The sequence below is a fragment of the Trichophyton verrucosum genome (assembly GCF_000151505.1).
Source record: "Trichophyton verrucosum HKI 0517 chromosome Unknown contig00655_1.f1.exp, whole genome shotgun sequence".
In the NCBI taxonomy this organism is placed as follows: Eukaryota; Fungi; Ascomycota; class Eurotiomycetes; order Onygenales; family Arthrodermataceae; genus Trichophyton; species Trichophyton verrucosum.
The window spans coordinates 119,291-141,720 of record NW_003315298.1 but is presented as its reverse complement, the minus strand read 5'-3'; the positions used below and the strand labels follow the sequence as shown (position 1 = coordinate 141,720).

Genomic DNA, 22,430 nt, shown 5'->3' with positions numbered 1-22,430 from the left:
CTTCCGTCCTCTCTTTCGTTATTGTCATTTATTTCATTGTCCAGAATATCCCTGTTCTCCCCTTTCGAATGATGCTTTCCATGGCATACTAAGGGACTGCATTCGAGGCGTTCGTCCGGGTTTGAGGCCTTTTTCACTTCCCGCAGGAGCAATGGGAGGCGAATATTATTGTATTAGCGATGTAATGAGTTCTAGCTCCAGCATACTACTGTTATTTTAAGTCGATATCTTACTGTCTCCCGTCATTTTCCAGTCTCTATATTCATATCAGGCGTTGCGTTTAGCATGGAAACAACCCTCCAGCTCCAGGGCTGAAACGCAATCACGTGATACAGTTAGTTAATATGGACCGAGCGCCTAGCTAGTATAACCCCAGGTTGTCAATCTTATCTGGCCTCATCTGTAGCTTTGAAGAACAGCCATAGCCACGAAGCTATTCACGGCTCAGTGGATGTAAGGACGGTCGTCCCAAGCTGCCGCAATGCATTCAGTTTCCACCCGCTTTCAGAGTGTGTTTGGATTTCTGACCACGGTTGCTCTTGTGTTGGGCGCAATCATTGCCGCTTCAGATTTCCTCCATCCAGCTGAGCCTACCACCAGCATAAAGGTGTCGAACGTACAAGTGTATGTCAAGCCAATGGTCTATCCTACCGGAGGAATTCCATCGGTCATATCCTAATAGCTAATATACTAACTGCTGTGCTAATGTTTGTAAATAGAATTAAGGGAAGACCTCACTACTATGCCTCGAGACGAGAAGAATATGCACAAGTTAAGTTTGATTTAGACGCTGGTACGTTTATGAATACGATTCAAACCAGATTGTTCTGAACCTGATAACTGAGACATTCTCCTTTAGACTTGACCTCTCTCTTCCACTTCAACACAAAGCAAGTTTTCGTCTACGTTCTAGCTTCGTACCCTTCTGCCTCAAACCAGTCGCAAACGACCGAAGCGGTAATATGGGATAAAATCATTCCAGCTCCTGTATCGCCTTATTCCCTCGAGTCCCTGAAGTCCCGATTTTTCCCAGACGCAAAGGCATTGAAGTCGAAACGCAACAACTCCAAAAGCAAGACCAAAGTTAACGCCGAGAAAACTGTCGTACCTGGGAAACTGAAGCTCCGGAACCAGAAACCAAAATATCAGATAACTGATATTTCGGGATCGATAGCAGAGAAGGAAGGGGTGAAACTGATTGTTGGATGGAACGTGCAGCCCTGGATAGGCTCGTTACGCTGGAGCTCGAATACAAACATGGAAAAGAATGTCGGCGGGCTTTTTGGAAAATTGTTTCTTCAGAACGCTGGCTCTAAGGGAGCACTTAGTGGGAGGAGCAAACCGTTTAATTTCCCAGCTTTGAAGAAGCCAGCTACTTCTTGATTTCCCGGGTAACTTGCGCGGGTAAACTTCTACAGGGTATATTTAATACAATAGTTACAGTATATTCTCCATTATACCCTTCTTTCTACCGTCATCCTAGCTGTTAAGGACTGAACCTCCAGACGGGTATATTCCGACCACATTAGCCAATGGATCAACTTCTATTTTGACATACTTGGTCAGGGATTTAACAAGAACAAATATAGAAGACTTATACCATTGAATCTCCAATAGAGAAACGGACTAACAACAAAGGCTGCTTATAGAGATATTAATAGTGGTACACGCCGCCCAAGCCAAGCGGGGAAAAAAAATAACAATGGTTTCTACTACCCCAACTCCTATCTGTCTCTCGTCCGGAAGTCATCGACACACACTCCAGAAGTGTATACATTAGGTTCAAGTGCCCTTCGATATTTATTATGCCGGTTGGTGGCCACCGTTAGTAGCAGGAGCTTGAGTGGTACTGGTACCATATCCTTGCTGCATGGGAGATTCTTGCTCAGAGAAACGGTATCTTTCGCCGCCATTCAAAATCCTCTTTGAAAAGATACCCGGTGGCTTCCTTGCTCTCTGTCTACCTTCATGACCCCTACTTTTGGCCTCATAATACACCCATAGCGTGTAGAAAGCATGGATATGGCCGGGGAAATATCTATTCGGGCAAATAATCAGCCAGTATTCAGCGGTGTTTCTGGGAAGAATTTATTTACCCAAGTATAGTCAAGAGGACGTTGATAAAGAGGTCCGGGGAGCAGCCACCGATGAAGAAGACCCCAGCCGGCGGGACTGAGATAAACTATGTTAGCACTTCTGTATATGCATACGGATAAGAGATAGGGTATCACAGGGTGAGTCCTACAGAGGAGAGTTACTAGAACAATGATAACACCTGCACAGGTCTCAGACATCTTAGCGCTGGTGCGAATTCAGGAAACAACAGCTTGATGGAGCTTCTGGCGCTGAGACGTAAGATAACGGGCTAAGTCAAAATAATCAACTTTTAGCTTCCGAGTTGTTAAGCACGATATTGCCTATAGAATATAACCATGGACTTATTCATGGAGGGATGTGAGCGAAACCACTCCATTGTTTCTTCAGGAGAGACTGTTTACTACCTCGCGCTTGTTGACTTTAACGTACAATCGGCAAGCGCATCCTGCGTCTATTTAGATCGATATGATGTCATCGGGTGAAGCCGAATCACGTGGTAAATTGTTTGGGTTGGTAGCATGAGATCGTGTCTTTGTACAATTCTATAGAGCATGGCGTACAAAGATCGATGCACAAGTAATTGTATTTGCCTATTAATTGAATAAAAATGGAGAGCAATAGCCAGTCGATCATGTTAATCCGCCAAGTAAGAACAGAGGAGAGAGGTAAGAGGAAGAAGTGGTGTTTGGGTATTGGGATATTTGTGTCCACCTGTGGCAATGTAGTTTATATATGGGGAGGTTTTTATAGGGTAAGAGTGAAATATGAGGCCGTTTCATTCGGTGTGTGACGGAAGATAGTTTATACAGCATCGATTGCCGCTCGCTTCGACACTTGCTCGTTCTGGTTCCCAAGCCTAGAAATCTGTAGGAAAGCATCGACACCATATCCCTCGAGGCTATGGAGCTCGAGTGTTCCAGCCCAGTACTCTGCATAGACACGACTCATCGGGAGGCCCATTCCGAGCCTTAGATTAGGCGGACGCGAACTGAGAGAGTCTAGGGAGTTTTCCTTTATTCCTCTGGGTACTTTTGACGAGTCCTGATGTGAAACATTCAGTTCCTGCATAGTTGCGGCCATGGCGTGAATCTGGCCAAGGTTCTCCAATCGGGTTTTTGAACGAGGGCCCTTGGAGAATGACCAGAGATAGGGGAGGATATCGCGAGGAATGCCGCCGCCCTGGTCTGAGACACGGATAATGACATGCTGTGGAGCCTCGCAGATGAGCACCTCTATCGGCGGTGGTGGGCTGTTACTGTCTTTGTATTTCTCGATAACTGCCTGCATGGAATTGCGAAGCAGCTCTCCAACTATATACTCCAGGTGGCTTAGAATGTAAGGGAATGTAGCACCAAGATGACCCTGAATGGATATTGTGGGAATTCTTGCGTCCGGACCGAGGGTTTGTCGCAGTAGGTGACGAGCTAGCTTTCCGCAGCGCTCTACAACGTCCTTTGCGTTACATTTGAGGAAGACTTCACCGACGAAATCTGCACCCATATCGCGGTCGGACGAGTCTGGGAAATGCCATGGTGAATTGAATGTCTCTGTAAGAGCCAGATGTTGCTCTGCTATCACCCGTCGTGATATTCTCTATTACCAGCATGTTAGTTTCGCCCTAGTAAAGCCACTATAAAGATAATATGGTGCTATCATACCGCTCGCAGGAGAGTATTCATAAACCGGTCCATAACGTCAGGCTTGACTAAGTCCTGGCACTCCAACACACCCATTGCAAGGTTGGGAATAACGGTAAGATGCTCCTTAAGAGCATGACGTAAAATATCACAGTATCTATCATTATCTTCTATTGTTTTGATCTCGGGTACTGTCCGAAAGCGCTCAAAGGCCTTGTAGTATAGTTCGTAGACATAGGAGAGATGAGGATTCGTCACAACAACATACGGCAGCTTCTGCATATCACGTAGACGGTGGGCGATCCTGTATATATTTTTATTTTCGTCAGCACTCACCCCTGGAGAATGTTAAGTAAATTGGTTATATGGCGGCATGTGTACCTAGTGGGGAGCTCAGTCCGGACGTAGTTCGCAGAACTGATGAGTCTGCTCTCAGTGAGCGTACGACCAAAGAAGGTCAACTGGCGCAGGCTGATCGGCCGAACATCTCTCTCTACCCAGCTGCCGTCGTATACTCGTCGTCAGTCAAGGTGTAAACAACTCATCCGTCATGCGCAAGGTGTCGGTCCATACTCATCGAGAACGGAGCCAGGCCGCCACGGAGGAGGCCTCTGGCTGTCTGCGGAGAGACAGCGGACCTGCCGACAGCATCTCCAGCGAGCGCTCTGCCGGCACCGACTCGACTGGCTTAGCAGCATGCCGGCGGTGCCATTCATTCACGAGTTGGTGCAGCTCAGGCCTTGCGGGAGGTGACTGGGCCAGGCTGGAGGACGCAGGATGCCACAACGGACTTTACAAGTCATGGCTCACAGTCGAGACATGGCTTCTCAGCAGCGTAGAAGAGCAGCACGGGTTCATCGAGGGCTGGGTAGCTGGTGGGATAGGGGAGAGGAAGCGAGAGAAGAAGAAGGTGTAGTCTAGAAGTTGACTTTTTGCTTGTGTTGACTCTTGACTCTTGCTGGTTGCCGGTGTCGGAGGCTGAAACTGATCCTCGGCTGGCGCGATACGAAGCGGGAAACAAACAAATCGACGTCGACGGCGGCATCGACGGCTACGGGATCTCCCTATGCATGGATCTACTGTGTAGGCACCTATCTTTGCGCGGTAACTGGCGAGCTGGCTGCGAGAGTCACTGCTGTCTGCTTTCTCCCCAGCATCTTGGTGGGCACTGAACAGCCTCCTCCTGCATGCCCTGCTGGGTGAACAATGGGCTAGTTACATGCATGGAAGAGCAGCTTTCACTGTCCACTCTAAGAATCAATACAGTCAAAGAAGAATCATACATCTAAAGGTGATTGTGCTTGACCAGAAAGGCCTGGCACTGCCATCCTTTTAAAAAAGCAGTCTTTTCTTCTTCTTCTTCTTCTTCTTCTCCTCTTCTTCTAACTTAACATCGACAAGAAAAGTAAAAAAAAAAACCTCACCAAAAAAAATAAAATAAAATAAAAAAACGACCATCCTACGCGGAGCTGCCAACTTCACCCGCAGATAACAGCCTCACGCAACACTGTTTAATAGCGGTTACTACGTCGATAGCATCTGGCTGTCTAACTGAAGACTGCTTTACTGTCTCTGCCTCGCCTCGGAGCGCTGGTCAGCCACGATAAGAGCTCTTTTGCTGCCTTGGTTGGATATACCGAGCTCATGGACCATGTAGGCCGCCGCCCTCACCAACCCTCACTCCTCACCCTCACCTCTCTCCCGGCCTTGATTCTACACGCCGGAAACGAAGATCCAGGCTGACGAGCGTGCCTTGATACTGCAGGTTAATGATGCTGATACCATGGTGCCTGACTACGACCAGTTCGAGAACAATGACCGGACAGACGTGGTTGTCGTGTCGCCTGCCGGCTCAACCTCGAACGACGTAGACATGGAGAAGCCACTCGCCAATGACTGTATGTGCTCCCCCAGCTGCTGTGATTTTTGCCTGGCAGAGACCGCTCGCGCCTCTCTGTCTGCTTCTCTGAGCTCTGCCGCACGCCTGGCCCCTCCCCCTCGTCCTGTCGAGTGCCTAACCAGCAGTGCTCCGGCTGCCAAGAGCATGGTCGTTATTCTTTGCCGGTACCTTACCTAGGCTAACTCTTCTGTTTGCTTGATAGATGAGACGATGATGTCGAGAGTCCTACCAGTAGACCCGGATCTGGAAACCGAAGGAGAAACATATCACACATGGCACATAAAGAATTGGACAAAGCTGCCGCGGAGAGAGCATGGGCCCAAGTTTGAATGTGCCGGCGCACCATGGTACATCCCCCTTGCAAGACGAGAGCAGTCTAGACAACAAGCGGCAATAATCTCTCTAACGGGTATTTTAGGAGAATATTGTTTTTCCCCTACGGTAACCAGGTAGAACATGCCTCCTTTTACCTGGAGCATGGGTGGGAGGAGAACGTGCCGGAGAACTGGTACGCTTGCGTGCAATTCGCCCTGGTCCTATGGAATCCGAACTATCCAGACATATATATCTCAAACAGTAAAACCTCCCCTGGACCATTTTCAACTCGAGACGCGGGCTAATTTGGGCGTAGGAGCGACACATAGATTCAACGCAGAAGAATCGGATTGGGGTTTCACGCGGTTCTGTGAACTACGGAAATTGTTTCAACATGTCCATGATGACAGAGGTGTGCCACTCGTAGACAATCAAGAGGCCTGTCTCACTGCATATGTGCGAGTGGTGAAAGATCCTACTGGTGTTCTATGGCATAACTTCCAAAAGTATGTTTGCTCCCCGATATCTTGGTAACTATCTATATAGCTAACATACTCCAGCTATAATTCTAAGAAAGAGACTGGCATGGTTGGTCTCAGAAACCAGGGCGCAACCTGCTACCTTAACTCGCTCCTCCAATCTTTGTTTTTCACCAATGCGTTCCGAAAGGTATGCCAAAATTTACCTCCAAATACACTGCGTTTGTTGTGCTAAATGATAAATAGGCTGTATACCAAATTCCCACAGAAGATGAAGCAAATAAAAAGAACTCTGCCTGGACCCTTCAACGTTTATTCTACTCACTCCAAACATGTGAAACTCCTGTTTCAACCTCAGAACTCACTGAGTCCTTTGGATGGAAGTCAAGGGTAATCTTTGAACAGCAGGATGTCCAGGAACTCTCTCGGTTACTCATGGAGAAGCTCGAGGTGCAAATGAAAGGCACACCGGCTGAATTAGCACTCCCGAACCTCTTTGTGGGCAAAGCCAAAACTTACATTTCTTGTATCAACGTTGATTATGAATCGTCGCGGATAGAGGACTTCTGGGATATACAGCTGAGTGTCAAAGGAAACAAGACCCTGGATGACAGCTTCAAATCTTACATCAACGTTGAGATCATGGATGGAGAGAACAAATATGACGCAGGATCTTCCCATGGTTTGCAAGACGCCCGAAAAGGTGTTATTTTCGAAAGCTTCCCACCTGTCTTGCATCTTCACCTACAAAGATACGAATACGATTTCAACCGCGATGCAATGATGAAAATCAACGACCGGCATGAATTCCCAGAGGAGTTCGATGCATCGCCCTACTTATCCGCAGATGCAGACAGGTCTGAACCCTGGGAATATAAGCTTTTCGGCGTACTTGTTCATAGTGGCGACCTTAATGCTGGACACTACTACGCCTTTTTGCGCCCAACCAAAGATGGCCACTTCTACAAATTCGATGATGACAAGGTGATCAGAGCAACAAACAAGGAAACGTTAGAAGAGAACTTTGGAGGAGAGTATGCAAATGGAGCCGGGATGCGCCAACCTTATACCCGGAATTACTCAACAAAACGCTCGATGAACGCATACATGTTGGTTTACATCCGGAAGTCCAGAATCGACGACGTCCTTGTCAACGTTGGAAACGAGGATGTGCCTGCCCATCTTGGTAAGTTCCTGGCTTACTTTTATTCCCATTCATACTTCTTGGAAGACTTACTAACTGGGAACAGCGAAACAAGTCGATGAAGAGCGCTCTGAGGCGATCCGTAGGAAAAAGGAGCGTGAAGAGCAACATCTCTACATGAATATTGCAGTTGTATCCGATGACTCGTTTAGGGAACATCACGGCTTTGACTTGATGAGTACTGATTTGGATCCCGGTGATCCAGCCCTCCCGACCACCTACCGAGTCCGTCGTACCATGAAGGTGGGCGAGTTTACGCAACTTGTGGCAGAAGATAAGGGCCTTGATGTGGAACGAGTCCGCCTATGGGCTATGGTTAATCGTCAAAACAAAACTGTCCGGCCTGACCAGCCTCTACGGGACCCAGAAGACACTGTCGAAACAGCTGCTTTCAAGCTTTCGTCAAGAGCCGCGCCTTTCAAGGTATATGCTGAAGTGAGAGAACCTGGAAGTGATGGAAAGGTTGTTTGGCCTGAAACGCAAGGACCGAATGCGTCTGTTCTGGTCATTTTGAAGCATTTCGATCCTGTGACACAAACTCTCTCTGGTGTTGGCCATGTTTTCGTTAAGAAGCAATCCAAGGTTTCAGAACTTGCTGGGCCCATTCTCCAGATGATGAATTGGCCTGCCGGTACATCCTTTTCGCTATATGAGGTATGTATTCAGTGAATACTCCTAGCTTTTGGTAGATTATCCTCTAACCGTTTATGCTAGGAAATCAAACCTTCCATGATTGACCAGCTGAAGCCTAAGCAGACATTCCAAGCTTCGGAGATTCAAGATGGAGATATAATATGTTTCCAGCGGACCCAAAGTGAATCAGAGTACGTTTTTTTTTTTCCTCCAAACACATTCAAACTGTTACTGACCCCATCACACCTAGACTTGGACCCAACGTTCTCTACAAGGACGCAAGACAATACTACGACTATCTTCTCAACCGCGTCATGATAAAATTTGCGCCAGTGAAGCCAGAATCCGATGACTCAACTTTTACACTTGCTCTTAGCCGCAAGATGAGCTATAATCAATTTTCAGCTAAAGTTGGCGAGTACTTAAAAGTTGACCCGACACACCTTCGGTTTGCACCTGTTGCAACTACTACTGGCAATCCCAAACCATTTATTCGGCGGAACGTTGCCCACAACCTTTCCCAGATCCTGACTACCCAGTACTCTGCTTACGGTAACTCAGGGCAGAGAAACGATGCATTATATTATGAGATTCTGGAGACTAGCTTAAGTGAATATGAAACTAAGAAGCTAATAAAAATCACCTGGCTGCCGGAGGGAATCATCAAAGAGGTATACTGCTGCCCTGGTTTACTTTTTATAGTTCCTTTTTATTTTTGTCTTGGGGCGTGCGCTAATATATATTATTTCATACAGCAACCGTTCGAGTTACTTGTGCCTAAACAAGGAAATGTCACTGATATTCTACAAGGCCTTCAACAAAAAGCCAATCTGGATAATGAGGTTATGCAAAATGTCCGTGTTTTTGAAGCACATTACAGCAAAATGCAGAAAGAACTAACAGACAAGTTTGGCGTTGCTGGAATAATGGACACAATCTCCCTTTATGCGGAGCCTATTCCAGAAGATGAACAAAACATGAAGGAAGGTGATTTTAGGATAAATGCTTTCAATTTTGATAAGGAGCCAAATAGAGAGCATGGCATACCTTTCAAATTTGTTGTTAAACCAGTACGTCTACCATTACTTTCCTAACTGTTTTCACAGTGCTGACATATCTATAGGGAGAGAAATTCATCGATACCAAAGAGCGCTTGTCCAAAAGAACAGGCATCCGAGGTAAACAATTTGAGAAGATAAAATTTGCAGTTGTGTCTCGAGCCATGTACTCAAATCCAACATATCTTGAAGATGGTACTCCATACCCCTTACTAAAACGCACCTCTCTTAAGAAAACAGCTAACACTATCTAGATGACATCCTTTCCGAACTTGTCGGCGACTCTGACAGCCAGCTTGGTCTGAACCATGTAAATAAGAATCGCAATTTCCTCTCCAAGAGCGACAATATCTTCATTCGATAGATACCCAATGGATATTTTCGATTCCTTGCCAGCCAGCGCAGCACTTGACTATGCGAACACAATGATCCCTTCAATGGTTGTATCACCACAGTTATCTTGATATTAAAATAATGATATCTCCAGCTTCAACCAAAGACAACACAAATCAGTTTCATTATGCGGGGGAAAGAAGAGTGGGAAACGGAGAAACGGGGAAACGGGGTTTCAAGTTCTTATTCAGGCTTTGAATATTTATCCTACAAATTTTCCCCACCGTTTTGATCAGTTACAATTGCTTGTATTTCCCTCATTTCGATTTCATGGCTTGAATTCTCTTTCTTAATGTTTCTTTTTCTCGTCCAGTTCTATATCTATTATCTATCGATCATCTTTCTAAACGGGCGGTGTTCTAATGGCGGCAAATGATGCTTTTTTTGACTGCGGGTGTATTGCTTGCATCTTCCCATAACTATAATACCTAACCATGACTAAAGGGACCAGTCGTAAGCTATTGGGAAAGCCCAGGTCCTTATTTAGATAATTCCCTTTTTAATGAAATATCCATGTATTTGAATTCAAGGTACCCCTTTTTATATGTTGTGTTGTTGCTGGTTGAGCGTTTCTATTGGGAGTTTGGCTCGTTAGTGCAAACAATGCAAACAACACACCAAAAAAGTGTCAACATCTTACGCATCGCATTTTCCTGTTGGAACGACGACCGACTACAACCAGACCTCGACAACAGCTCGCTCTCGGGGATTTCACGGTATACTCTCGCCTTTCCTGGTTGTAAGGCATCATGCGGTTTCAAGCTATCGCCGTATGGCTCTTTGCCTTTGCGGTTTCTTCGGTTTACGGCACCGCCTTGACCTACAAGCTCGATGCCGCTGAGAAGGCCTGCTTCTACTCCTGGATCGATAAACCCCCCGCGAAAGTCGCCTTTTACTTCGCTGTATGTCTTCAGCTTGCCTTCCCTATGATGTGTTTGCGTCAATATCCTGTTGAATCTGTTTACTGACTCGTGGCCATGTGTGCGTGTGTAGGTGCAATCTGGCGGTTCATTTGACATCGATTTCTCCGTTTATGGCCCCGGTGAGAAGCTGGTTATGGACGGAACTAAGGAGAGACAGGGCGATTTTGTTTTTACCGCTCAGTCCGTGGGTGAATACCGCTTCTGTTTCAATAACGAAATGTCCACTTTTGCGGAGAAGACGGTTGACTTTGAGATTGCGGTTAGTCTTCATTATCTCCCGATTGTGTTTCTTGATTTTGGACAATTTTGTCCCAGTTGCATAATATCATGGAGACCAATTGGGTTTGCGTAAGTCCTCGTGTTCGACAGAATGCTAAAGAACCTTTTGCAGGTCGAGAATGAGGAACGAACTCAGCTGCCATCAAAGCCTGGAACTTCCCCTGAACAGACGTCAGCGGTTGAAGAGACAATCCTCCGACTAGGAGGTCACCTATCAACTATCAGCCGAAATCAGAAGTATTTCCGAACACGAGAAAACCGTAACTTCAGCACTGTGCGGAGCACTGAGAAGAGAATATTCAATTTCAGCATTATCGAAAGCTTGATGATGATTTCAATGGCCGGCCTCCAGGTGTTTATTGTCAGGTTCTTTTTCCAGGGTGCCAGGAAAGGTATAGATGAACGGATGGGTCCGGCATTGGGCGCACTGATCGCCCATGCGGCCCTTCCTCCCCCATTCCACCTACCCCCCTTCACTCCCCTCTTCCCCTTACACCACCTTTTCGAGCTACCAGTATGCTAACTATGTTTATTAGGCTTTGTATAATCGAATAATGACGACAATTCTCATATTATGGCTGAATTGTGTTTTCTTTAAAATATATGATCCTTGTTCACTATGACTTTTTCCTCGATTCTTAGATACTGATGACCATAACGGCATCCAATCTTAAACAGAGATTATTAGTTTACAACCATTGGTTCAACCATCAACACAGAGCTCTATCTTATGACAACAGATTTGAATTGGCAGCATCCATGAGAGAGCCTAACATCTGACACCCGAGATTTAGCCCGCACTATCCTTGTGGATAGGGTATCATATCTCGAATTTCGGTGACGACACCGTGCAGCTGCTGAATAGGAGCAGGTCAAGGGAGGACCAGATGACACACCTTTCTCGGTTACAATAGACAACACGGCTTCGTACTTCCTCGTTCAGCTGAGGAGCTGATATCCCGTAGCTGAGTATACACCAGTTTTGCTGTTTACTTGATGTCAATTAATTTATTCCGTTTTTCCACGTGCAACCAAAGCCAGGAACGTCATTGTTCTCCAGAGTGCTTTGCCAGCCGTCAGTCAATCTTGAATTACATATCTGATACTTGATGCTCATCACTAACGAGGTTTCTGTTGCCAGCCACATACATCCATTTTTATTAGTCTTTCTCATGGGAAAGCAGATCATGCAGGATGCAAAAGTTGGTCACGAAAATCCACAAGTGGTCCGACGTTGTACCGACATAAGCCCGAGACCCGCCCGGGTACCCAGTTCGTTTCTCGAGACAACATGTCATACTTACTCCTCTCCACCTTGAACGAGCATCCTCTGCGTTGTACTCCATGTTATCCTGGGCCTTCTCGTTCAAGATCTCCAACTCGAATCCAGGCGGGGAACCAGCTGGAGCTCTTCCTCGCTAAATGCGAATAATAATAATAACATCGTCGTTGCGGACAGAGGTCGCCACCTAGTCGAGAGTCCAAACCGCTGCGGGTTACGATCTTCAACACGATCTCGATCGAGCTGGGGGGCCTTGTCCGTTCATTCCTCACTCTCACCCTCTTGCCAGAAGTACCTTTAGAGTTTGTCCAGCGGACGCTAGCTCGCCAGCGCTGGCGCCTAAGGGTAACGATTCGAAAACTTGGCTCAGACGACCCGATGCTCCATGCGATGTGACGACATAGTTATCCCAAGACTCTATATCCATACGCCTCCTAGGGACCATCAGATTCCTGTCCTACGGTGCATAACGAGAGCTTGTCCCGCATGATTTTCCACTCTCGATCTCCATTGATTAGGGATCCGGCTTTCGACCGCCACTCTGACCCCTTTATCGAGCCAGAAGCAGTCTGGAGCCACAGACCAAAACGGCGGCAGCGTTCTTATTGTTCCTTGCTCTCCATGACTCTGGGCTCGTCCAGCCACACAAACCGCAACGGACTGAGACTTCCACTGATAACTGTCCCCATATGACGCAATATGGTCCCCCAACCCTGTGTCAGATTTGACGATGCACCTCAAGGTGATATGAAATTTTCATGAGTTCCCATAATAAGTATGAGGGGCAGTCTATAAAAACTTGACCCTATACCATATATTAAACACGCATACATCCCATACTTCATTCTCTTTCTTCGAGGTATCCTTTTCCTATCCGTGTCACCACCCTTATCGCTTTCCGCCGATAGACGTATAATAGGCCATATACAATTGTGGCTGGAGGTCTGCTGCCAATTGGTATATGTGGACACGCACCTCCATTCTTCCTCTTTTCCCTCCATTTCTGATATGTCTGTCTGATTATTCATTTTATCAAAAGATAATACTGTAAGAGTCAAGTTTAACGCCTTGAAAGAGCATACTACAATCCCTTGATCCTCTCGACACTTAGACTGGCCACTCATAAGTTATATGAACACATGTCTCACATCATTCACTCCTCCGTTAGGCCAAGATCATACTTATACCGTTAAGCGAAATGGACGATACACTTGCTCCGATCAAGATCTCCAGCCCTTCGGGGGACCGCCAACATACATTGTCCTCGTATACTCAAGTTATGTACGAGCACACACAGAGACAGATGGAAGAGCTTCGGGCTTCGGAGTCACCACCAGCACCTGGTGAACCAAAAAAAGCAGAACATCACGATCGCATGAAACGTCACAATCACCAGGAGAACGGTTTGCCGCCATCCATAAAGAAGCACGACTACGCTCTGGATAATGCAAAGACAAGCCACCCGGGCAGACGGTCCGGTGGTTGACTTATGACACACTTGTCAATGGTATGCTACGGTGCAGAAGGGGATATCCACCGCTGGTGAATGCGCATAAAGAAAAGACATAAGAGGCTAATGAGACTTATGTCGCTTTCTCTTGAAGATGAAGAGATGGTGGTGCGATCTGCTGTCCTTTTCAAGTCGAGACGCCTAGACATGATACCTCGAACGTACTTTGTTCAGGGATATCGGAATCCTCAACAAGGTGCTCTCGTATGAACCGACTACGCCATTACGACAACTTTTTTCTTCTCGCAAAAAAGAAAAGCCATTTTCTTTTTTGACTAGTTATTTCTGGTCAATTTACTTCTCGACTTCCGAGATAGCTCTCCTCTCCCCTTTCAGTTTTTTGGTTTCTTACTACACCTCGAACCCTCATTCTTCATTATATGACGCCTAGCGCTTCAGCCTTGCCCTCCTCGAGGTATTTTATTCTTGACCTTTGCCCGGATCGGACTATATCTCCACATACTGGTATGCTGGGAATGCCTCTTGCTGTTTACAAAATATATGACCTTTGTCTCATTTTCCATTTCACGCGGGTCTGTGATATAGAAAGGGCCTTCATATGACGAGATATACGACGTATATTTATTTATTTTTTTCAATTAAGGAAGGCCAAAAAATTACGAAAATTGTCCGCTTGCTGCATACTTTGCATGATTCATGACTCTCCTAGAATCCTCTAGATCATATGGTTATTAGGGTATTTAAAGTATTAAGGTAAAACGTAAAATTCATCCACGCGCTGTGACGTAACGTAACTCATCATGACCATCCGCCTTGGTTCCATCTGCCCATCCCATTGGGGCCCGAGCTTGAGTTTCTTGCGTATATCTGTCCGTGCTGACCCTGTTGGTTTTGCTGGCTCTGCTCGCCTTGCTGGCCCTGTTGCTGCTGGTGGGGATGTGGTGGACTGAAAGCGAAGTTTGCTCCCGGCTGGTGCGGCGGAGGTATGAACTGTTGTCCGCCCATAGGCCCACCCATGGTCGACGGTGGGAAGTTTTGCGGAAAGGCTGGCAGGTTCATATTCATACCCATGTTCATGGCCATGTTTATATTCATGGCTGGGGGGAACAGACCCCCCTCCGGTGCAGATATGCCTGGTGGAGGCGGAGGAGGCGGGGGTGGCCACGGCCCATGATAGTTTGGTGGTCGAACTGGAGGAGGAAACATTACTGACTGCGCAGGGTTCATGGCTAGCATGCTCAACTGCTGCGCGCCGATGAAAGGGAATTGAGGGTTGACGTAAGATGCTTGGGTTTGATTTGCGGGCTGTGAAGAAGTAAGTGGAGGAGGTGGTGATGAGACTCCCCGAAGCGCAGACGGTTTAGGCGAATATGACGCCGATCTGGAAGCTGAACGGCCGGCCCTAGGTCGACGGCGAGGGGATCGGGAGCGGGACACTGAGGCTCGCCGTCGACGCCCACGAGATATTGATGAGCTCGAGGACCGTGAACGGCCTCTCCCGTCTTCGCTCATGCTATCACTGTACCGTCGTCTTTTACTGGCTGACCGCCGTGAGCTAATGCTCTGACTTGCGCTTCGACTTCTACTGCGAGCTTTCCCACTCCTGCGTTGTTTCATATTTTGGCAAAATTCCCGTGACCAGCCGTAGTATGTGCCACTGTCCAGTGATTCCCCCGTCATATCGTTGCGTGTCGTGGTTTGTCCCAGCTCATCCACATCTACTATAGTAAGCTCCGGAGACTCGTTTTCATTGGTATCATAAATCCTGTCCACTTCTGCAAGGAGGGATTTCACAGCCTTGATAAGAGTCTCATCAGCGGGGCCAGCGGCAAATTGGAGAGGTTTTAATGACTGGGTTCGGATTGCAGCAGAGGAATCTGGGATTATGTGCGGTAGCATGTTTCCTGCAGGTAATTCGTAATATGGCGCATTGGGATCACCATGAGTCGCCGGCATCACATATGGAATATTTCGCGTTTCAGCCTTTTTCTGTTCAACATGTGCTTCTCCATCTATAGCAGCCTTTTCCTCAGTAGCTTCGAAATTTTCAACCGCATCCCTCAATTTCTTCATATATTCCGCACTGTAATATGCATTGTTTTCCCATATCTTGATAAGATCTTCAACCCGCTTGCGATACTTCGCGCTATTCTCACGGCAATAGCTCCCAGCACGGCCAAAAAGAGTGGTCAAGTATGGGCGTAATGACTCGGCCACCGTTGAAAACGCCGAAGTGGACGTCGGGCCATGGTATTTCGTATGGTGAAGTAGATCATTTAATAGGTAGAGAATATGTAACGTCTTTCTCCTCGGGGATGCGCCGGGCTTTCTATCACCTCCGTTTTGAGTCTCTTGCCTATCCGTTGGTTTCTGTTGCAAGTACTCTGCCAGCGCAATGAAGTATTTGCCCAATCCCCCTACCCGGACGGACGAAGGGGCAACATTTTTTAGAAGCCATGATTTGCATATCTGGTGTGAAAAACCCCAAGGCGTAACAGTTTAGTAAACTTGGATATTGCCGCTGCGACGATGCAAGGAGCTTCAAATAGTCCAAACCTGGATATGTGCTGGGGAGCAATGCGACATCATCGTGTCGAGCTCTTTGTGAAAGCGTGATATCTCATCTCCAGAGACTGGCTCAGGGTCAGGCCGTAGAAGGCCAGCGGAGAACGAAGCCTTCGCTACAGCAATCTGATGAGAGCTCATTGTGAAAATAGCTGTACAGCCTCTGGGAGGCTCACTCGGGGGTAAACAATATTGTCCCGGCGTTGCTTGTCTGTGGTTTTGACGTTCGGCGGTTTTCATGGTGTTCATGGAGGCTTGACGAATTAAAACGCCCCAGTCATGTGCAATTAGTATCACGTGACTAAAATCTCTAAGCCGATCGAATGGTCCATCTTTGTCGGGCTGACATGTGATCTGCAAAACACCTCATTAATCCATCTCCGACTCATTACGTATTGGAACTGAAAGAAACCAATAATAAATTTCATAGGATAAAGCTGTCTGGACGTTTAATTCTCCAGATACGGAGTACTGTATGAGTATTATCAAACAGTGCCGAATGTAATGGAACCACCATGTCCACCGGCCTAACGGTACAGAATAAAGCACTATTCCTAGGGTAAAATTCTCTGCTTTAACCGTGTATCCTAAACAATACTCTTCTGCTTCTACTATGTAGTATAACTCCCGAATATTATCTAGTTGCACTTAGGGTAGGGTAAGGGTTAGGGTTAGGAAAGACTAGGGGGTTAGAGGTATAAGAACTCTATATAAGAAAGTAAGAAAGTAAAGGGTTAGAAGACAGGTATAAAAGGTAAGTAAAGAAGATAAGGTGGGGTATAGCTTAGGACTACATTGATAGAATAGAGAATTTTGCCCTAAGAAGAATACTTTACTCTGTACCGTTAGGCAGGGTGGACATGGTGACATTTCAGCAATTAGTGAGGTGTTAAAAGATCTCAATTTTTTTTTTTTTCCTAGCAAAATTATATTAACTGCTTAATTACATATCCCTGGACCAATGTTTATGACGTGGCCTTCGTACACATTCTATCAATGCCTGTGACCAATATTTCTCCCTCGAAAGCCCCATCTTTGCCTTTGCTCCAATTGCCTCTGTCGCTCTGATTGCTCTGGTTCTCCTGGTTGTGGCCCCGGCTGGTTCGACCAAGTGCCTCTACCACGTCCCATCATGTTGCCGCTGCTTCTAGCTCTCCTTATTCCCGCAGTTCCTCTTCCTCTAACAACTGTGGGAGGTGCAACCTGAGTCTCCCTTCGATTTTCCTCACGTAGCCTATATTCATTCGAAATTCCTTGAATAAACTTCACTGGCAGGTGATGGTAATTTGTGCCTCTCACGAGTCTCGCAGCAGTATGCATGTATCGGGTGCAGAATAATTTCCAGAGCTCCTTAGCAAAATGACATTCAGTTGACGGCCGGGGGCAGTAAGGATCGGTCTCCAAAAAGGCTTTCACCGCCAGTCGCACTCCATTTTCATCCATTGATATGGGTTTGCATGCGTCAAAGTCGAGAATCCATAGACTGAGAAGTCGCTTCTTGAAGTTTGGATGAATGTTGGTAATCCGTTCATATGTGCTTGATCCTGGAGCCATTCGCTCGACGTCTGCGAGTTTCACTTCTCGACGGATCGCTTTTTTATCTTCCGGGGAGCTGCCAAAAACAAACTCAATGTCGTTTCCGTCCACTTTTGCATGCCAGTGTAGAACGGCCATGGTATCTGCCATGCTCTCACACAGCTCTTCGACATCTAAACCAAGGTCTCTTATTTGATCTAGATGTAGCTTATAATTGCGAAGCGAAGAAAAGGCAGTGCCACTGGGCCGAGATGTTCCAAACCTATTTCTTCCCAGGAAAACCATGATAAGGCAGTCTTTGTTCTTTGGGTCTCTTTTCGCGTTCTCGATGTTATGGGGTGGGCAGTAAGCTCCAATCATGGCGTTTCGAACTGGTTCCGGTAATGGGAGAATTCGTTCCATGCAGAGAACATCGCGAGGTTCACGCCTGAAAGTCGGCTCGTCTGGGAACAAATGAAGATTGTCGTTCCAAAATTCTGATGTCTTATTTGCAAACCATGCAACACGCGGTAGCTCCACACGTCCACAGATGCTGCCGAGCTAGTCAAAGCTGTTTTGAACCCGAAGATGCATGACATAGTTGTTCCACAATTTATCACTTCGATCGATGAGCAGAAGTTTAAATGCCCATGTTGTTCCTGGTTGCTCGTAAATTTTTCCAATTGACCCCCTTCCAATCTCTCTGAAGGGTCTCGCCTGGCCTGCTGAAGCACTCTGGAATTCGGCATAGGAGGATGCAGTGGATATCCCAGACTGGTTTGATAGAAGCCTTTTTAGAGTGTTCTTGGTATCCGGGCCTGTTGTGCTCGAGGTACTGGTTCTTTCAAGTTGCAATCTGCTGAACATCCTATCAAGCCTTGGGGCATTTGAGTCTTCCGAGGTGTCATATTGGCGGATTGATCGTGAAGAAATCTCGTCACCAATATTATCCGACATGCTGTAATGATTGAAGGGTCAAACTTGAGGGAAACCTGAGAGCGAAGCTTGTAGTCATGCGGATCTATTCTATATGTCAAGGGCAATGACACATATTTCCATGTTGCTTGGTGTGTTGCTTGGTGTGTTGCTTCGTGTGTTGCTTCGTGTGTTGCTTCGTGTGATCCTTGTGTGTTGCTTCAAACGCCTATTATACAACTAAAAAACATCGTCTAAGCTTAGGCCGAAGAAACTTGTAAAGCAGATTCAACACCATTGATAAAATGAATTGGAAGCTGACGGAGAGCCATATCACCTGCTCCCTTTAGCACTTCGTTGCTAGTTTCAATGTACTTGCGTCGAAATGCCACCCACAGGTCAGGGCTGGAGGTTGGGCGTGGATAGAATGGGTCATTCTTTATAAAAGCCCTAACCGCTTGATCGACCCCTTCCCTATCGAGAGAGATAACATTACAGCAGTCAAAGTCCAGGATCCATATCGTGTGTTCTCCAAGACAATTTGATATTATTGCTGACTTCTGGTCATTGCGTGGTGGAGCTAAGACGAATTCGATATCGTTCGCGTCTGTCTTACCTAGCCAATGAAGTATTGCCAGGGTTTCTGCCATCAGTACAGCATAGTTGAGGAGGTCGGTTGGAGGTACCTCGAGTTCATACATCTGGTCGAGGTGCAACGGAAAGTTCCGAAGAGAAAAGGCCACGAAGTTCGATTTCGGTCGTGAGCTAAATCGGCATCTCCCGAGGTATGGGCGGATGAGGCAGTCTTTGTTGACCTCACTAGCCTTTAATTCTGATATCAAAGGTGGAGGGCAAAATTTCTCGATCAGTAACTCCCGAGTGGGTTGTCCAACAGGTGGAATGCGGTCGGACCGAATGATATTGCAAGGGGAATATCCGTCAGGGAATTTCTCCAAATTGCCAGCCCCCCACCAAGCGTCGTCGGGATCAATAAACTGATGGCATCTGGGTATAGAGATGGGAGTGGCTTTCTCGTATTGCTCTATAGCATTCTGTATGATCCCGTGCATTTTAAATTCCTTCTGGAGAGACCTTCCAGGACCTCCATCTTCTCGCTTGAAAGCGTCGTCTTCCAGCATATTATTACTGGGCATTAAAGCCCATACCGTGCCACAAAATCCAGCACCTATCCGCTGAAAAATTCGTTGGCTATCCATAGGTTTACGTCCTATTCAATAACCGAAATCTTGGTGTGTATATAAAGTGATGATGAGTTTTGAAACAAGAACAATGGAAAGGGAGCGCTCTAGTGAGTATTTATGTGAGTCACCCAGGCGGCGAAGGCCTTCTTGCCTTCTTCATTATGACGGCATTGACTGGTGGCGTGCACTCAGTTGGTATTAAACCGCAGGGACGGAGGTCGTCATTGAAAGTGGAATGTATTCTGATTGGGTGGCTTATCAGGCTCATGATGCTAAAAGCCGCCATATAGCCGCTGGTCCCAATATTATTGGGTGAAGTAGCGGCGCCAATTCTGATATAGCCTACGAGCCGCGGGTTACCAATTAACTATTAATTTGGCATTTTTATTGGCTAAGAATATCCATTGTAAATTTATGCCCTGGCAGTTGTCTGGTTCAAGCAAAGCAGTACTCCGTACAGTGCGTACCTAATATTTGTCTCCAACTTGGTTAGGTATGCTAGACAGCGACGTCCTCGAATAAAGATGCTACAAACTATACAGAGTAAGAAGGCACTAGTTAATTGCAATTCAACGGGACGCAAGCTGCATCATGACATGGACTGCGTATCTCGGGAAAAGGTGCGGCGTGGTGGTGTCACTTTGGAGTACCGAGTAAGAATATAGCCATCATTATAGAACCCTCCTTCAAGGACATTGTACAAGAAGAACCAAGGCCATCTGAGCATTCCGGGCGATCCCTAGAAAGCAGGCCGCTGCCTCGTAGAGTAAATCTTGTTTCCGGATAACATGACTGTCTCTGTATTCCATGTGTACGCCAGGGTGGAATCTGAGCAAATATCCGGCGCTTCCAACAAGGCTGTTTCGAAGCTCTACCTTGTTGACGGACGAACCCTTCGCCGGGAGATGTATTATCATTGGAGCAGAGCCAGCGCGAGACTTCCGGGGAAAGCTTCGGGAAAGCAACTCGATTACGGAGTAGGTAACTAGTTATAGAGTCGTAACTAAGGACTAGCAGGCGCTGGCCACGGACAGGCGTGGGAGGCGTGGGAGGCGCCGAGTGAGCCCACCAGGAAGCCCACGGATTCCATCCCCCGTCACGCGATTGTCATCTGGCCATCTTTGCGTCATGCATCATCCCTGGAGGTTCGGCGATGCGGAAGAGCCGTGGAGCTAGCGCCCGCCGCCCAAACTCCCGACTGGCGTGCCTGAACCGCCGAAGGAGACGAAGCTCGAGACACCACGAGGTTACGGATGTAGCTGGAGGGAGGGGGTTGGGCCCTGGCTGGTTAACTAGGTGTTATTTAAAGCTGCGTCTGATCCTCTTGGGACGGTGTTCTTCCCGCCAAAAACAAACCACCGTCACTCTGTCTGGCAGCCGGGACATCTATTCGAACGAGAAACAGGCGATTCCTAGTTACGAGAATACCTAGTTAACTGGGTGACGAGTTAGTTCACCAGCCGACCCCCTCGTCGCCCGCCGCCTACCATGAACCAGCCAACCGTCATGCTTCGACACTCGCTTCGGCGGTTCTCTGCCCAAGCCCCGAAGCCAGAGAGCAGGGCCCAGCGATATCTGGCAGCATCGTGCATCATCTCCGGCGTCCTGCTGCCGTTTATCCCGCCGGCGCTGGAGAGCTCGAGGGGGAGAAAGCTGGAGCAGCCACCGGCAAATAAGTGAGCCTCCCCTCCCACTAACTAGTTATTATCATTCCCTTGCCCCGAAGAAGATGGGTTTGTCCTGACATATATATATATATAGCTATCCTCCTCTATGTTTCCATTCTCGCTAAGCATATGTTTACTGCCTTCACTTCGTCGACTTTCCTTATCTCCTTTTACGTCTACGGGCCACGGGTTGGTTATGATTGTCATGAAACGGCGTTCGGCATCATAATGGAGTACGAGAATCCATTTCATTAGGAATTCGGACATGGAGTTATAACGTTGATTATTCTTATGGCTGTTTCAATTCTATGAGATATTTTAGAGTCTTCTAATGACTAAAAATAGTTCCAAATCAGTGTTTCTTCTCCCTGTTCATCTTTATTGCTGCAACTTCCTCTATAATCTTCAATAGACACCCCCAAGGATTCGTCTGGAAGGGTCCTTGGCATCACAAGACGATACAAGCCCTGGTATTCCGTACAGTACAATTTCAGAGAAGAGTAGCAGAAATGATGGTCAAAATAATATACAGATATCTCCACCTCTCTCCTTTTATAGCATAATATATGCAAGAGCAGACTAAGCAAATATATTGCCTAGCCATCGTGGTAACATACCTAACCGAATGTATGTATAATATCCAGCATCAATCAGCTGAAACGATCACCCTTCCTCGATCTAAATACTTCGGCAGCTTCGTATTTCCCTTTCTCGGCCAGACGCTGCGCATCGGTGTCCGGTTCGTGTCTCGTAGGAGCTGGATCGTGTCCTAATTCTTCACTCGGGCTATATGCGTCATCCTTCTGTGACCCACTATTCAATTTCCCTGCCCGGGCAACTGCCGCTTTTGACTGTTCAGCTGCCGCCTTCAGCCAGTACCAAATGCCGGTTAGTG

At 47.0% G+C, this 22,430-nt stretch overlaps 8 protein-coding genes across 8 annotated transcripts; 3 read left to right on the top strand and 5 right to left on the bottom strand.

Moving 5' to 3' along the window:
* Positions 1–481: 481 nt before the first annotated feature.
* TRV_05976 (microsomal signal peptidase subunit (gp23), putative) lies at positions 482–1,383 on the top strand (the record flags this gene model as incomplete). Its single annotated transcript, XM_003019961.1, has 3 exons — positions 482–624; positions 720–793; positions 860–1,383. The coding sequence occupies 3 exons, from the start codon at positions 482–484 to the stop codon at positions 1,381–1,383; spliced, it is 741 nt and encodes a 246-aa protein (XP_003020007.1).
* A 1,515-nt stretch (positions 1,384–2,898) lies between these two features.
* On the bottom strand, positions 2,899–4,016 carry TRV_05975 (uncharacterized protein; the record flags this gene model as incomplete). The annotated part of the gene is made up of 2 exons (XM_003019960.1): positions 2,899–3,690; positions 3,756–4,016. The coding sequence occupies 2 exons, from the start codon at positions 4,014–4,016 to the stop codon at positions 2,899–2,901; spliced, it is 1,053 nt and encodes a 350-aa protein (XP_003020006.1).
* Positions 4,017–5,066: 1,050 nt separating this feature from the next.
* Positions 5,067–5,192, bottom strand: TRV_05974 (uncharacterized protein; the record flags this gene model as incomplete). The annotated part of the gene is made up of 1 exon (XM_003019959.1): positions 5,067–5,192. The coding sequence occupies one exon, from the start codon at positions 5,190–5,192 to the stop codon at positions 5,067–5,069; it is 126 nt and encodes a 41-aa protein (XP_003020005.1).
* Positions 5,193–6,343: 1,151 nt separating this feature from the next.
* TRV_05973 (uncharacterized protein) lies at positions 6,344–9,577 on the top strand (the record flags this gene model as incomplete). The annotated part of the gene is made up of 7 exons (XM_003019958.1): positions 6,344–6,361; positions 6,496–6,618; positions 6,675–7,614; positions 7,679–8,286; positions 8,347–8,456; positions 8,516–9,335; positions 9,389–9,577. The coding sequence occupies 7 exons, from the start codon at positions 6,344–6,346 to the stop codon at positions 9,575–9,577; spliced, it is 2,808 nt and encodes a 935-aa protein (XP_003020004.1).
* Positions 9,578–10,465: 888 nt separating this feature from the next.
* TRV_05972 (uncharacterized protein) lies at positions 10,466–11,441 on the top strand (the record flags this gene model as incomplete). The annotated part of the gene is made up of 3 exons (XM_003019957.1): positions 10,466–10,618; positions 10,710–10,987; positions 11,009–11,441. The coding sequence occupies 3 exons, from the start codon at positions 10,466–10,468 to the stop codon at positions 11,439–11,441; spliced, it is 864 nt and encodes a 287-aa protein (XP_003020003.1).
* A 3,028-nt stretch (positions 11,442–14,469) lies between these two features.
* On the bottom strand, positions 14,470–16,377 carry TRV_05971 (uncharacterized protein; the record flags this gene model as incomplete). The annotated part of the gene is made up of 2 exons (XM_003019956.1): positions 14,470–16,140; positions 16,228–16,377. 2 exons carry the CDS (start codon positions 16,375–16,377, stop codon positions 14,470–14,472), a joined length of 1,821 nt encoding a protein of 606 aa, XP_003020002.1.
* An 852-nt stretch (positions 16,378–17,229) lies between these two features.
* Positions 17,230–18,708, bottom strand: TRV_05970 (uncharacterized protein; the record flags this gene model as incomplete). The annotated part of the gene is made up of 2 exons (XM_003019955.1): positions 17,230–18,312; positions 18,334–18,708. 2 exons carry the CDS (start codon positions 18,706–18,708, stop codon positions 17,230–17,232), a joined length of 1,458 nt encoding a protein of 485 aa, XP_003020001.1.
* Positions 18,709–18,926: 218 nt separating this feature from the next.
* Positions 18,927–19,805, bottom strand: TRV_05969 (uncharacterized protein; the record flags this gene model as incomplete). The annotated part of the gene is made up of 1 exon (XM_003019954.1): positions 18,927–19,805. The coding sequence occupies one exon, from the start codon at positions 19,803–19,805 to the stop codon at positions 18,927–18,929; it is 879 nt and encodes a 292-aa protein (XP_003020000.1).
* Between the last annotated feature and the right edge of the window lie 2,625 nt (positions 19,806–22,430).